The following is a 16,364-nucleotide window of genomic DNA, read 5'->3' as shown; positions in this document are numbered from 1 at the left end:
CAATGTCATTTGTATGGTATAAATAGGCAAAGCATGCAGAGTAATCTCAGTCCCTGTCAGGTAGAATTTTTCTTAGTAGCTGACTAGGCATATGGAAATCATATTATGGGCCTGTAATTACTCATAAATAAACTGGCTTTCTCCTTTGATCGTTTGCCTGTATAAGCATTCATACGATGGGTTGAAGGCAGCACCTCCCCTTGGCAGCTTCCTGCTCCAGGAAGGTCTTGGAGTTCAAGAAAGTGGAGGTAGAGAGCCCCATTGCATCTAGTAGCCACTGCAGCGGTATACTGCTCATGTGACTGGGACTCAGAGCCTGTCTTGCATATCTTGGATGAAGGCAGTCTTCAGAGAGGTCATGCCTGAATTGCTATGGAGTGCCCAGAACTTCTGTGACTGTTTCACCACAGTTCTCTTGTCAGACGTCTGGGTACAGTTGCTGTTCCCAAGGTAGCCTTTGAATAGAGGCAGCCTTACGCACCTTTCTGCTGCTGAGCTGAAGACCTTTTAAAAGCCCCCTTGTCTCTTCATTTGAAAAGAGCAAAATACATCAGATATCCATGTGTGGAAGGTTATATCAACACTGCATATATGTGTTTTGAGAAGATTAGATTCTGATTTGGATGAAATTTAGAGACTGCCTTAAAAGGGACTTGGGGAAACCTTGTCGCAGGAGGAAAAAAATGTGTATGTATGTGTATATGTGTGTGTGTATGCATGGATATATATATATATCTCCATGAATGAATGATCATCCATAAAGACTTGAGTCTCTCCTGTTCTCACTGATCTCACCACCAAAACCTTCCACCTTTGTGCATTTAAAACTAAAATGCTCAATGAACTATTTGGTCAGGTGTCTATTTTAAAAGGAATATCAGTTGGAGTAGAGTCCTGAAATGCTTTTTAAAATAACAAAAAAACCAAAAAAAACCCCCACCCAACCCTAAATCGTTCCTAGGAAACACTGTGGTAGGCGAAGTGCTTGGATGCTCTTCTTCAGAGAAAGTGTTGAAATAGTTGCTGAATGCAGTCCCACTGAATTTTCTGAAAGCTCTGTATTCTTAAAATTTAGCAGATAATCTGCGATTATAGAACGGAGGATTACCTAGGGGTCAAAAGACAGCAGAGTGTCACTTTTAGCCACTTACAGATACCTCTTGCTAGACAAGAGCAAAAAGTCTCCAGAGAACAGGCATCCAACATCTTAGCAGTGAGGTACAAAAGATCAAAGTTTGAATGAAGAAGTTAAGCGGAATCCATGAACAGGTCTAGAATCCATCTTGGCTCGTAGCATTTGTAATCTATAAAAGGAATCAGTCAGAAACTAGAACCACCTCATCTAGACCAAGGCAATCCATGTACCTTTCACCGTATCTTTCTGAGCCTTCTCAGAAAGAAGAGGCAGGGCTGGAAGAAAAGCATTTGTCAAATGCCTTATCAAGCACTTCTGAAGTACAGGGTTTTGGAACACATGCAAGAGGGACCATCTCATCTGAGAAAAGTCAATCTTGGGAAACACCCTGAAAACCTGTTCCAAAAGCATTGTCTTAAACCTTCCACTTGTGGTGTGCTTATCTGATGCATTTTGAGTCATTTCATGGAGGATTCAGGGATCCTTCTTCCTGGCAAGGTGAGTTGATTTCATACCACCTCATTTATTAATGAAGAATGTCATGGTATTATTGTCCCTCACTACTGGTACATGGTGATCTTTGGTGTTCAGGAGGAAGGCTGAGCTGAGTTGGCCATTCATGTCTGATATGCTATTCTTTGAGGGCCCAGAGCCCTGACATTCAGAGGCTGAGCTCCCCAGCCAAGCAGTGAGACCTAGAAAGTTATCAAAGTTTGACAAGAGTGCATACCTTTTGCAAATCAGGCTTAATACCTCTGAGGAAGCTAAACCAGATGCAGGAGTATGATGTAAAAGGAAAAAAAAAAAACCTAAAACTGTGTTTCTGAAATTGGGGTCAGTAAAAGTCAAAAGAGCCAAAGTACTGTGAGAATAAAAAGAAAGGAAAAAAGCAAAGGTGCAGTGGTAGTAAAGAACGCTTAAGAAACAGGCTAGATAAGATTGCTGCTTGGAGGAGCACGACTGCCATTGAATCGAATGCTTGAGAGGAGCAGAGCATGAGAAAATATTCTTGCTGTTTGTAACGTGTATTAGTTGCAGGAGGAGGCATGCTGAGCACACCTCTTCTGGTATTGCTAAGACTAAAAAACATCTTCTTCAAACGTGTTGGCAAATTCTCCACTGCACTGTGAATCTGCATATAGGCAGTCATTTGTTAAAGAACATATTTCTGGTGTGTTCTGATACACAATATAACTACTAAATATATTTTGAAGAAGCCATAACATCCGACCGGTATGAAGTTGGCAAATCAAAGAGATGGGAATACACAAATAAGGAAGCAGTTATTGGCAGTGGTTTTGCTACTCCCACATGCTATCAGGCTGTTTTCTTCATATGCATTCCAGAAAAGCTGACTCTTAAGAAGCTTAAAGAGAGTAGAAAAGAGGTTTTGTGGATCAGTCCCCTTTTTCCTCCAGTGAAATCAGTTTTGGTTTCTACTGTTTTCCTTCCTCTTCTGCTTGCTTAGTCTCTCACTGGTTCTTTTCTCTATTTTATTTTTCTTCCCTTACAAAAATTAATTTGTTTTCCAAATCTGTGCCACGTCTTCAAAGCTGTGCTTGCCACATAGCAGTCCTCTTCAGTGCAGGCTTCAACTCTTCTCCCTATGCCAATTGACCTGCTGCTCTCAACTGCTTTCTGAAGTCCCCACAGAGGACATGGAGAGGTAGCGGTCTTAATCTACACCTTTTCAGGAGACGCGTTCCAGAAGAACTGAGGTTTGTCGTCTTCCCTTGTGGAGACTAGAGGGAAAGAAACAGGTCATTTTTTTTCTCAATGTGCCTGAAAAGAGTCGAGCTGGAGTTGGATGAAGTGATAGTGATACAGCTGGATCCATATTCCTTCTAAGGGAAGGGCTTCAGGTTGGTTAAGCAGGAATGTTCTGGGTCTGGCAGAGCACTGCCACTGGGTGAGAAAGACATAGACATCTTCTCTTCTACATCGTCCTGTGACAAAATTGAGGAAATGGGACTACATACTTTACTGCATCTGGGCAAGAAGAAATTTAAAATTTATTCATACTTCTTTCTGAATGTGTTAGGAGTTGTAGGTTGTATGTATCTGCTGCTTAAGTAAAGGGTGATGCTGATACTTAAATGCAATTCTAAACCAAAAGCACCTCTAACGTAGGTCTAACAGTGGTCCTGACATCTCTTTTTGAGAGCTGTGTGCAAATCACTATAGATATATGGAGAGTTCTCTTTTAAAAAAATAAATCCGGTTATTTCTGATATGAAGTATAGTTTATTTCAGAATCTCATGGGAGAGATTACTTAATGCAAACAGCAAGATTTCTTAAGACCAAAACATTTTGGATTCAGCAAATGTTTAACACAAGTCATAAAAAACCTAAAAATTATATTGAGTATCTGCAACTCTCATCTGAAACAGAACCATGTTGTGTAAGCTGGTAATATATTTGGTTGTATTTTAGGTTTTTCCACATCAGATTCCTAAAGAAAGTCAATTATGTTGAAAGTAGTAGCTCTTTTAATTGCATTCTTTATTCTTGCAACTCTAGTTTGTAGTATGTAATGCCTTATAAAAAAATCTCTCTTTCTCTTCAAGGCACAAAGCAAAGGAAATATAATGGACTACAAGAAGGTTGGTAAATTACATTTAAATCTCCTTATTATCTTTAATGTTTTTTGCAATATTTTCAACGATATTCTTGACAGTTGAGAGAAACTTCCTTATTAAAGTCAGGTTATTGTATACGGAGGGAGGAGAGAGAATGGCTTGTGCAATTTCTTGATTTTAAAAGCCAGTAGTAGTCAGCTGTACTGTAAGTATCAATTGCAGCTATTTAATAATAATTTCTGCCGTTATTTATCCCATTTACTTCCCCATACTTGGTTTTGAAATGAGGCTTCTGATGGCTTTTGTTGTCTTCCTTTTCTGCAGTCATTTGCAGGCTAGCTCCCATCACTGGTCTCTATATATTGGCAGAGGATACTGTTACTTTTTTTTTTATCCTCACCTTAATGCCATGCCATCTATTAAAAAATATACATACACATGTTTTATAATAACTTATGTTTCTTCCAGTCCACATTATGACTTTTAGCTAAGTCACCATTGTATTTGCTACTGGGACTGCTCTGTAGTAAAGGCAGGCCTGCACTAACTAGCTTATCTACTGAAAGTAGCTGGGACACCATAAAGCTCTTGGAGAGCTGCAGGAGATGGCTGGAAAGGTTCCTCTGGTTAAATATGGGAGCACAGCATGCTTGTGGTGGGGACAGAAGATGATGTTGTGTCCCCAACTCACTCACTGAGCACGAGCTCAACTTGTTTTGAGTCTTAAGTAGATTAAGAGAGTCTGGTTAGTTATCTCCAGCATCAATAGGAAATAATATATAAATTACTGAGCCACATGCATGATTGAGAAATGCTTCTTCAACTGGGTCCTGAAGACTATTACAGCTATGACTGATTACTGCTAGTATGGAAGGCTAGCACACAGGTACAGGTCAGACTTTTATTATAATCATTCTGTATTAAGAAAATTAGTAATTTGGATTATTAAAAAAGCTCTCTGTCCTTCCTTCCTTCCTCTTTGAACATAGAAAGGATCTCAACCTTAGCTTGCTATTTAAAACCTTTGTGCTTTTATTTTTTTCCTACAGTAGAAGAAAACTGATATAACTGTGATTTTCTAAATCACCACTGAGAGCACTACATTTGTTCTTCAAATATGTCTGAGTATGTCAGACACTTCTCTGGATGTTTAAACTAGGGTACTTGTTTTTATAAGTCCAGTGTGGGTTTTCTCCTTTTAATAGTTACAATTGTGATCTGCCTAGTGTCATTTCCATAGCTTAAAAAAAAAAGGGGGGGGGGGGGATCTAAAATTGCTTTACAGAATTAAATACTTGTCAGTATATTCTGTATTTTGACTGAAACTATTTCATATTTTGGATCTTTCCCATGAAATTTAAAAACTTATAGTGTTCTTAGGCAACTTGGACACTTGAATAAAAGGAAAAGGAGGGACAAAAGCCCTTCAGGTTTTGTATTTTGAGCAATTGACTTCAGCCAGAAAGCATGTGATTTTACTAGCTCCGGATAATCATCTCTTACACAAGCACAAATATTATGAGTTTAGTAATGATAGTGAAAAATTCTGCATGGTTTTTGTGAGCTCAAACAATAATCAACTTTGGGTTTTGTGGAAGTTTGTTTCAAAGCGATGATGTCATGTCTCTCTCTTCTACGTTTCTTCCTGTAAAACAGAAGTGGTCATTAGTTACATCCATCCTAAATGAACCCAGTAGCCTGTAGCTCACCCCAGCATAGTAGCTTGGCCACTACATGCACACAGCCAATTAAAAGGCATGTTGTGCAGTACAAATTAATTTTTTTTTCACCCTTTGCTGTGTTGTCTTTATTTCTATATCACTAGAGTCAGTGTTTTGCACATTGCTCAGTCCTTTCTTCTCAGCATCAAAATCCCCTCTCGTCTTTCTATTCAGTTGCTAGAATCACTCTAACATTCCTCATCAAATCTGGGGGCTTTTTTCTCATTGAATCTCCAAAATACTTCCTCTCTAATTTTTTTAAAAGCAAAGGTCGCCAAAACTAGCTGTAGAACTTTCTGAAAATTTGTATTATTTTTATTCTCTTAATTTACATGAACTTCAGTGTGCCAACTAATTGAGATAAAAATGTTCTTCCTTTAGTTGAATTCATAAATACATGTATACAGTTATGTTATGTATAACATAAATATATGTTAGCTGTTCAGCCTGATGAAGAGTATCTTCCCTTACTCGCTGTGGCTTTCAATTAAAATTCTGAATGAAGGTAAATTTGATAAATGGAGATCCACCCATTTAACATTCCTCCTTAAAAGGCAAAGGTCTTATTTCAATTTTGAGACTGCTCAAGAATTTTGAATTATTCTTTTGATGCATCTTATTTTAAATGCTACCCCTGATTTTTTTCACTAACAAAAGAATATCTAGATGGTACAGGTAAATTTAGTGAGGGCTCTGACATAAATATAGAAGCGAAATACTTTCTGTTAATTTAGTTAGGTCTGAGACTGTCGTGTCAATAAGGTCACTGTGTTCTGCAAAATTTTTTAGTGTTATTTTCTCCCAGCTTTTCTCAATCTTTTTATCAGAAGGACTTTGATATCACAAAAGGCTTATTTTAAGGTCTGTGTTTCTGAATATATTTTCTCACATTAGTATCTGAATGTCTGAATGTTTTACTCTTTTTTTTTTTTTTTTTTTCCTCCTTTCCTACACTGCCACACTGCATCCAGACAAAATATTGATCCATCATTGTGGTGTTTGAAAGTCTCTTCCAGAGATGAAAAAGTAGTTTCAGCTCTCTTTTAGTGGTATTTCTCAGACGACAAAAGAGAGAGCACCAGTATATGGCAGGGACAAAATTCATGTATGTCACTGAAAGAGACAGCAACTTTCCTGTCACCCTCATTTGTATGTGGGATTTTGGCAAAAATCTCAGACTTTTTGAAAACAAAAAGCTTTTATCCATTTTACATCTACTTTGCATCCAAGATAAGCTGCTACTTCTAAAACAACAAACTGAGATTCTTAATTTAATTGTTACTATTTTATAATATTGATTAAAAACTCTCCACTGAAGTCAAGGCCTTAATGGTTCTTGGCATTATACAGACTTGTTAAATGAGTGTATCAATGGCACAACTAGTAGCAGTAATGAGTAAGCTAGGAGTAATTCTTGTTTTCTGGCCAAAGCTCTAGAAAAATTGTAAGATAAGGCTAAATAAAGAAATAGATCCTGTATTTTATAGCCAATGAGTATGCTACTGCAAGGTTTTGTTGTTTTTCTAAATGCAATATTCAGAAAAGATAAATTAAGTCAAATGAAAGAGGACGTAGTGAAACTTTTTTTTTACTGTAGCCCTGTCCATTTGCTCTGCTGTCTGTTACAGAGGCCTTTCAGCCAAACTGGTGTGGGAAATATGGTACATCAGCATAGTATGCTGTGACATACGTTGTAGGTTTATATATGAAACACCGTGCTTGACGTTAACACAGGGAGAGGATTTTGTACAGGACTGGAACGAGGATGAGTCAAGAAGTGGTAGATCCAGCCATTCATACACTGCGTGGCACTAACGCCTTGACTTCCCATGTGGTAGGAAAGAGAGAAGAAAAATGGGAAAGGTCACATTCGGAAACAAGGTGGTTTCTCAGTGGTAACCTACTGTCATGCAACTAATAAATAACAGTAGCACCGTGCCAACCAGTTGCGTCAGCAAGAGTCGCGTGGCTCCCCTTCCCCTGCTCACCGTTGACTACCACGGGTCGTGCATTCATCCTGCCGCAGTGCTGTCTGCAGAGCCGTTTTCCAGTCCCGTGGAGTAAACGACACTGGTCCCGCGGCTCTGTTTAAATGCCAGTCTCATCGCAAGAAGTGTCATGCAACTATAGGCCATAGACTACTCACTCTCTTGCTCCTGAAATGCAGCAAAAAGTTCAAGACAGAGGATTGTCGTTTGTAGATATTTATGATCTGTGGTGGCTTTCCAAGAAAATTTGTCGTGTTTGTTTTGGAGCAGCCACTGCCATTAGTTCCTTTTGTTACGTTTATTAAAAAGCAGAATAGTCTGATTTAATGAATATAGGGGTTTTTTTTAGATTTGTTAGTAATATTACAAAAGCAGCCAAAACCATTCAGAAGAAGCAATTTTCTCCTTTGTTGGAATTAACCATATCTGAATTATCAAGGTGTACATCCAGTACCAAAAATCAGTTGCATCTTTGTTTTTAATTAGTCGCAATTTTCCATAGCTTCTTTGGGGTGAGAATCCAGCACAACTTTTGTTTCATGAAGGCAAAGAACTATCACATCTTTTAACATAAATATCAAGTTAATTGCTTGTGTATGCTAAGATGACAATTAACAATCACTGTTTGCATTAACATGATTTAAGAAAGTCATGCTTTTTGGTATAACTTAAGGCATCACTTAACTACCATTGTTTAGATTTAAAAGCTAGTGGGCCTTAAGTTCATTGTGAAAGACATGGAAAGGCATAAGGAGGAGGAGTCAGTGTCTCTTCTAAAATATTAAAGGATGTGTACAACCAATCAGTGTCTCAGGATGACTTGTAATTTTTTGGCAAAATGTACTAAAAGAGCTGCATAACAGCCGGAGTAGCAATGTTCCCTATAAGCAGGCCATCTTTCCTCTACTGATGGGGGTGACTCTCTTCAGATTTGGTTTCTTCCTAGGTAGAGTGGTTTTGAGTTTTAAATAAAAAGAGAATTTTTCTGTTTGTCAGATGAGTAGTACTACTAATGGGTAGTAGTTTCTACAGGGTGTTTATGCCCTTTAAAGATGCTTTTCTTTACCTTTTGTATAGAAAAAGTTTCTAAGAAAATATTGGATAAATACATTTACTGCTCCGATTTCAAGTGGCATATGTCATATGTGAAAAACCAACTCCATCCCTGCCGAAACCAGGACACATATCATTCTACACAAATAGCCAACAAAGATTTTTAAAAAATAAATGTATCTTATGACATTATGAAGTGACACATTTAAGTGATTGTCCAGCCTGTTTTGAGAATGAAGAGCATAACCCTGTGTCCAGCCACAAAAATTGTGAAAGTGGATGCTGAGACATTCCAAGGTACTTAAAAAAACAGGTTTTCCTTAAAAAAAGGAAAAATTTTACAGAGTTGATCTACTAGCTGTGAAACGTGTCAGTGCCTTTTCAAGGTAATATTTCAGCAATCTGAAACATCAGTGCTTACTGAGCATCGTGTTCCCACAAAAGAGAAAACAAATTTAGAAAAACTAGCGCAGAACACAGCAAACAGAGCACTATTCAGCCACTCGGCCACGGAACAATTTAAATTTTGTGTTTTGGGGTTTCTTTTTCTTTCACTTCAGAAATGCAGAATGTTTTAGTTCACTTCAAGTCAGAGAGAATGCATGATGTTTGAAGATGTCAATATATAAGATATCTAGCTGTTTAGGATCATTCTTCTAAAACAGCAAAAAAACAAGCAAAAAAAAAAAAAAACAAACCCTGAAGTTACTGTTGATTCCTTATCATGTAAATAATTATAAATTTGATCACTGCAAAACAACAACAAAAAAATATTAAGAATTTCAGTGTTCTCATTCTTACTCTGCATATAAAGTTTAGTACAGCCAAAATATTCACCACATAGAATCATAGGATAGTTTGGGTTGGAAAGGACCTTTAAAGGCCATCTAGTCCAACCCCCCTGCAGTGAGCAGGGACATCTTCAACAAGATCAGGTTGCTCAGAGCCCCGTCCAACCTGACCTGGAATGTTTCCAGGGATTGGGCAGCTGCCACCTCTCTGGGCAACCTGTGCCAGTGCTTCACCACCCTCGTTGTGAAACACTTCTTCCTTAGATCTAGTCTAAATCTAGATAGATTTACTTTTTTTTACTCTTTTACTTCAAAACTATTACCCCTTGTCCTATCGCCCTTCTAAAAATCTGTCAACCATTTTTCTTATAAGCCCTCTTTTAGTTCTGAAAGGCTGCAAGAAGGTCTCCCTGGAGCCTTAAGGCCTCCAGCCTCCAGGCTGAACAACCCCAACTCTCTCAGCCTGTCCTCACAGGAGAGATGTTCCATCCCTCTGATTATTTTTGTGGCCGGACCCGCTCCAACAGGCCCATGTGTTTCCTGTGCTGAGGGCTCCAGAGCTGGACGCAGGACTCCAGGTGGGATCTCACCAGAGCAGAGGGGCAGAATCACCTCCCTTGAGCTGCTGGCCACGCTGCTTTGGATGCAGCCCAGGATACAATTGGCCTTCTGGGCTGCGAGCACACATTGCCGGGTCATGTCTGGCTTTTCACCCACCATCCCCAAGTCCTTTTCAGCAGGGCTGCTCTCCATCCCCTCATCCCCCAGCCTGTACTGATACTGGGGGTTGCCCTGACCCAGGTGCAGGACCCTGCACTTGGCCATATTCAGAGAGTCTTCCTCCACCCCTTAATTTGTTGTTCCCCATAGATAGAGCTGTCTGAAAGGAATCTTCTTTCCTTTGGCTATGAAATAAGAAATATCTCAGCAGAGAAGATTTGAAGTTAGTTGTCTTTGTACTTGAACACCTGCTTAGTTTTTGTCTCCTTTAATTCTTCAGTCTCCAAAATCCAGCAGTCCCTAGCTTGCCTCTTTGACCTCTTGCTGCCCTCAGACAAGCCATTCTGTCCAACATCAATCCAGAACAGTTGGTCTGAAAGGCAAATACTTAACTGCTATGGCATGGATGAGAAATTTTCTCTTTGCCTTTTTAAAACAAAGAGACTGGGAAACATAGTACTTTGCACTCTGCTTTATTCACAGAGTCATAAGGTAATTTAAGTTGGAAGGGACCTCTGGGGTATGTCTGGTCCAACCTCTTGCTCAAAGAAGAGCCAGTATGGGTTTGCTCAGTTGAGTTTTGAGTATCTGTATGGACAGAGATTTCACAGACTACCTGATTTACACAGAGCAACCTGTTCCAGTGCTTGACCTCCCTCCCGGTGGAAAAGAATTTCCTTGGGTCTAATCAGCATTTGCGATGCTGCAACCTGTGCCTGTTGCCTTTCATCCCTTGCACATACACCTCTGAGAAGAGTCTAGTTCTGACTCCCCTGCACTTGCCCATGAGGTGGTTGGGACAGCAATAACAGCCTTCTTTTCTTAAGGCTGAACTAAGAAATTCTCAGCATTTTCTTGCAGACCACGTGCTGCTCCAGCCCCATATCACCTGGGTAACCTCCCACTGCACTAGCTGCAGAATGGCAATGTCTTTCACTTAGCAAGAAGCCCAGAACTGCGCACAGCACTCCGGATGTGGTCCCACAAGCTCCAGATAGCAGGGCAGTAACTGCTTGCTGAATACACTTGTTAACACAGTCCAAGAAGCGGTTGATGATTTTTGCTGCAAGGACACACTGCTTCAAGAAAAACATATGTGTGTAGATAACTAACTATGCAGGATAAAGGGTATAGTTTAAACATCAGAAAAACAGGATGTGGACCTCTTGGCCTGTTGGTCATTGATTTTATTTTAGTTGAATTGTCAAATCTGGTTAGAGGCAACTTCTGTTGGATGACCATTTAGTACTATATGTGAAACTAGCAATTGATTTGAGATTCACCATCACCATTTCATTACTCATTGTATATTTGTATATTTATAACAAATCAGTAGAACCTAAAGGCTGTCTAGACCCTATCGAGGTTGTTGTCCTTTACTTATTAATGTGCCTGAACACTTAATAAAACCCCCCAAACTTTAATGCTACAAAGTAGAGGCAGGATTGTGAATTCACTACAACTTTATATATGGTATGACCTAGGTAACACAAGTTTTCTTTTTATTATTCATTCTTTTGATTATTACGCTCTACTGCAGGAAACAATTTCTTAGTGTTAATATCTTACTAGCTCATAAGCAGAGAGATGGGACACACAAGTATAGTCTTTTGGTTTTATGGTGGACTTAGAAGGGTAAGTCAGTAAACAGAGGAGTAAAGTTCTCATCCGTAAGCATCCTTCTGTTCCCACATGTAGGGACAGAACCATGAATGGACTATATATGGTTACATGGCCATTGCTCCAAAACTACCTCTGTAATTTTGTCCAATAGCTTTTAACCTGAGAGATGGAAGCAGTCCTGAGACCAAGGTCTTGAACTCAGATCCCCCCTTCCATAACAAGTGGCTGCAGTTCTGGTTTTTGGCTCTGTTCTTGGCTCAGCAAATCACAGAGGGTTGAGTGGAAAATGTCCTGACTCCAACTATGTGATGCTTATGGTTGTCTCCTGAAAGATAGGAAATGGAAGCTTGAAACCAAGGTGCTGATATAAAACTCTCCTTTCCAGTGGGCAATCTCTTTTCCAAGAGGCAATCTTCAAGGAACGATCAATAGCTTGTTACCATTTATTTGAAGGACTTGGCTAGAGTGTGTGGTTGTAGAGGGAGATAGTGGAAAGCAGCCTTAAAGTTGGAAGGGCTCAGAAAGCATCCCTTTCTCCTCCTCTTGATTTGCTGTTATAAGATGGCTGAACAGAAGGAAGGTGTGGTTGTAGAGGGAGATAGTGGAAAGCAGCCTTAAAGTTGGAAGGGCTCAGAAAGCATCCCTTTCTCTCCCTTTCTCCTCCTCTTGGTTTGCTGTTATAAGATGGCTGAATAGAAGGAAGTGACAAGAAGGGAAGGATGAAGCTGGAGAAATAGAGCCCAGTCTCTCACTCAGCAGTCTGTCCTCCTGTGTGTATTCAGAGCGTTCAGAATGAGAAGCCCTCATTACTTCCCTCCTTTCCATATATTTTTTTTTCTTTTGCTCTTTCTGTAACTCTTCATCAGAGCCATCCCGCCTTCCAGCTAAAGGCTAGGGAATGAGAAGAAATGAAAATAAATTCATTGCAGGTCAAACAGATGCGGCTGGGCTTCGTGCAAGTAGAGCAGGCTGAATGGAGACTCTTGATGTGCTCTGTTCTCTGTGCTCAGCCATGCATCTTTTTTCCCAGACTGTGAAGATAATGATGATGTTGTTGCTTTTGCTTAGATTCATAGAACAACCTTCAGACATTAAAGTTTGGGGTTCTGAGCTCCATGTGTATCAGGCAAAACTGTCCAGCCTGGTCAATATCTGAACATACTGAGGAAAACAGAAGGTGCTGAAGGAAAAACAGTGTTGGTATATTGATGGTGTCACTTCCCATCTGAGTCTTAACTTGGGTGAACTATTGCAAGACAATATTCTTTAAGCTGAATTTAAATAACCAAAACCCAGTCAGTGATTTTTCAGATTCTTGGCACCTGTAGAATGAAGTAGAACTGTAGTGCCAGTAGTCTGAATGAAAGGTTAAAAGTTAAAATGCAGTATTGCAGCCTGTCTAGCAGTTCAACTGGAGAAAAGTGTGTTGAAACAAATTTGACTTATATTTGGTTGTAATTATTGAATGCCACTCTGAAGAAGGTTGTGTTTTAATGACGGATGAAATTGTTCCTACAAGTGGAAATATGTTTGCACAAAATGATGACATATAAGTAGAGACTAAAAGAGCAGATTCCTTTATTTAGAAGAAATCAATGAGGGAGCATAATTAAAGTTTACAAAGTAACAAATAAAAGCAGTTCATTTTGCTTTTCTATTTATTTGCCTCAAAAATTAGCAGCTCCTATCCAAATGACATTAAAAAAATAATATATCTAAACTGGATACATGGATTTTAAATGTACTTAGTTTGTGAAGTTCATTACATAAAATGATTGAAGCTCAAAAATTGAGAGAGCACATGGAAGTGTAACTGTGTAATACAACTGACGGCACAGCTAAAAGCTGAAATTAGGGTTTTTTTGCATACAGCAGGGCCACTGAAGCCTGGTTTCTTATGGAGTTATATCCTGTATTTCTTTAATAACTATTCCACTACAAGAAGCCAAATTTGTACTCTTTTTTTTCCTTTTTTTTTCCTTTTTTTTTTCCTTCTTTTTTTTCTTTTATTTTTTCTCCCTTTTACAACCCCAGCTGAGATAGAGGTAGCATGCAGTCTGGTTAATCCAGACTGGTTTGCCTCAGTCGATGCTTATTTGAATTGACCACCTGATTCTGCAAATGGAATATAAAACAGGTAAGTTTTTAAGGACTATAAATCGTTCATTACATAGGATGATCTCTAGCTGCAAAGCTGAGGAAGGAGCTTGCCATATGAGCAAAATTTTTTCGTTTTGAGGTTCCTTGAACTTTCCTTGGAAACATTCAGTAGCGGCTTAGTCTGATTTTTGTATAGCACACAGTTTGACATGATCTTTGCAATTGTTTTGGCTTCAAGGCACTACGTGTGTCTAAGGGCTTACACAAGACAAGCATGTAAATGGATTGTGCCCCTGCCTTAGAATTCTTCCCCTTTCCAGATTTTGGTGTTACGAGTAAGACATAGTACATATATGCAATCATATATGCTTAAGTTAAGCTCCTCTGATCTTTGACCAGTTTGGAGACTTTTTAGGAGCTATTTTCTTTCCTGTTTACATCTCAATATATACTTACATGAGTATTACCAGGTATGCTAAACCTTTTTAATGAACTTTAGCAAATCAGCAGAGTTTGCTTAAGATGTGTGGGTTCTGCCATCTCGCAAAGTTGTGTCTCAAGGAAGGGGGAAGAAACACCTTTTCACACTGCTAACGTACCTCATCTCGCCTATCCCCACCTTTGCTGTAGAGCTGTGGTTGTATATGTGCTTCCCATTCGTTAGAAGATCTGTTGAATTAACTATGCGATGCATTTATGCCTCGGGGCAAGTTCCTTTCCAGCGCACAGCGCAGGAAGATTCTAACTGAAGTGGAGAATAAAATTTTTATGAACTGGGACTTGAACACTCAAGTGCTATAATACGCTTTCAGCTAATTTCGTTTTTAAATACAGATAATGAATCCACTTCAGTTTGTATTCAGATAAGAAATGTCATTCAGTCTGTATGAATGCAAATAACTGTAAAAACTGGTGTACTTTCACAATTTGGTCATGGCCTAGACTTTTTTAACATGATTTAAACTAGATAGATAAGGTTATACTGATGTATTTGTAAATGAATTGGGGCATTGGACTGTGTATTGCAGAAAACCAGAACTTATAAACCACTGTATAATTAGTTACTGTAGATATCTGTTCAAGAAAAGCCATTTTTTTCAAAAGCCAATATAGTGATTTAACCCACCTATGAAAGCCAGGTGGGACACATTAAAGATGCTGTCATGCTTTTGGGATAATCAAATCCCAAAGATCCATCTGGCCTTGGTTCTCTCTGGCAAGAGGCATCAGGCTGCAGTTGGTCTGCAGACACCTGTACTTTAGAGTTGAAAAACATGACAGTGTTTCATGACAGTCTTGTGTTGCTGTTCAGGAAAAAGTAATAATGAAAAAAAAAAGGCCTTAATAAATGTGATTACTACTTAAAGCTTCAGCTAAATTGAGGTACTGGGAAAAAACAACATGTTTTGGTTTACATATTTGCTCATATTATTTCATATGAAATCTAACCTGTCATTTACCTAAGTTTTTTAGGTGCCAAATCTTTCCAGTAGCTTGCCATGAAATGTCTGTTATTCCATGGAAATATTTTCTTTCTCATATGGCATATCACTAAACTATCATTAGATTCCCTAGCCTTACTGAGAAGATTGAGTTTGCATGGATATAGTTCAGTACAATAAAGTTTAACACATCCCATTTTATTGACAAAATTCACTTTTGTCCACTGTAACAAATGTAATCATATGGTATATAAATGAAAGCCTGTATTACAAAAGACAAGAGTTCAACGTGTGTCATCCTGTGCCTGTTTCTAAAAATGGGATGGAATGGCTGTTCATAAAATGCAGTTTTTGGCTGCAGAAAACGAGAGCGAGCGAACGGCTCGTCTGCCAGATCTGCACAAAAGCTATCAGACAGTGGCTTAGGTATGAAATGCCCGGATATTTTGATTTTTTAATTATTTTATTTTTAAATTGTGTGCCCCTTGGAGAGCCAGCATCTTTCAGGTAATGAAGTAACGGGTGATGTCGTTAAATGACCCGCAGCTCTATTGTAGTGAGGAGCCAAACCGGAGCAGCTGAGAGTATTTGAGAGCTTTGTCTGACGGCCTTGGTTCTTGCCTTTACCCCGGGAGGGGGCGGTGGGAGCCCTGCACTCTTAGAGGTAGTTGTGTGCGCCGGCGCTGCCGAAACCCACCCCGTTGTGCCTGTGTTTTCTGACAGCTGCAGGAAGCGATCAAGGCCGGCAAAGGTGTGACTTCTGCCATCGACCTCTGCCGCTGCCACGGAAAGAGGGCGCTGGCGGCGCTGGAGCGCTTCCCTCCCTCCGAGGCCAGGGCCGCCTTGGCCAACATCGTCTACGCCGTGACCAGGTTTCCCTGAGCCGCCGCCCCCGGAGGAGCTGCTCTCCCTCCGCGGGCAGGAGCAACCCCGCGGGGACGCTGACGACACCCCGCGCCGCTGGGCGACCTCATCCCCCCGTCCACGGAAAGAGGGCGCTGGCGGCGCTGGAGCGCTTCCCTCCCTCCGAGGCCAGGGCCGCCTTGGCCAACATCGTCTACGCCGTGACCAGGTTTCCCTGAGCCGCCGCCCCCGGAGGAGCTGCTCTCCCTCCGCGGGCAGGAGCAACCCCGCGGGGACGCTGACGACACCCCGCGCCGCTGGGCGACCTCATCCCCCCGTCCCGTCCCGACGGAGGAACGCGCACCGGC

General features: G+C 40.1%; 1 protein-coding gene across 1 annotated transcript in view; it reads left to right on the top strand.

The window, feature by feature from the left end:
* Positions 1-16,035, top strand: part of PDSS2 (prenyl (decaprenyl) diphosphate synthase, subunit 2) — a gene marked incomplete at its 5' end in the record, with an annotated part of 71,373 nt that extends 55,338 nt beyond the window's left edge. The window contains 2 exons of the mRNA XM_010292622.1: positions 3,704-3,739; positions 15,877-16,035. Of these exons, the coding sequence (XP_010290924.1) occupies positions 3,704-3,739; positions 15,877-16,035 (195 nt within the window). The remainder of the gene's footprint in view (positions 1-3,703; positions 3,740-15,876) is intronic.
* Between the last annotated feature and the right edge of the window lie 329 nt (positions 16,036-16,364).

Source organism: Phaethon lepturus, unplaced genomic scaffold, assembly GCF_000687285.1.
Source record: "Phaethon lepturus isolate BGI_N335 unplaced genomic scaffold, ASM68728v1 scaffold11598, whole genome shotgun sequence".
NCBI classification, from domain to species: domain Eukaryota; kingdom Metazoa; phylum Chordata; class Aves; order Phaethontiformes; family Phaethontidae; genus Phaethon; species Phaethon lepturus.
The sequence above is the reverse complement of the archived record's forward strand: the minus strand, read 5'-3'. Positions and strand labels throughout refer to the sequence as shown.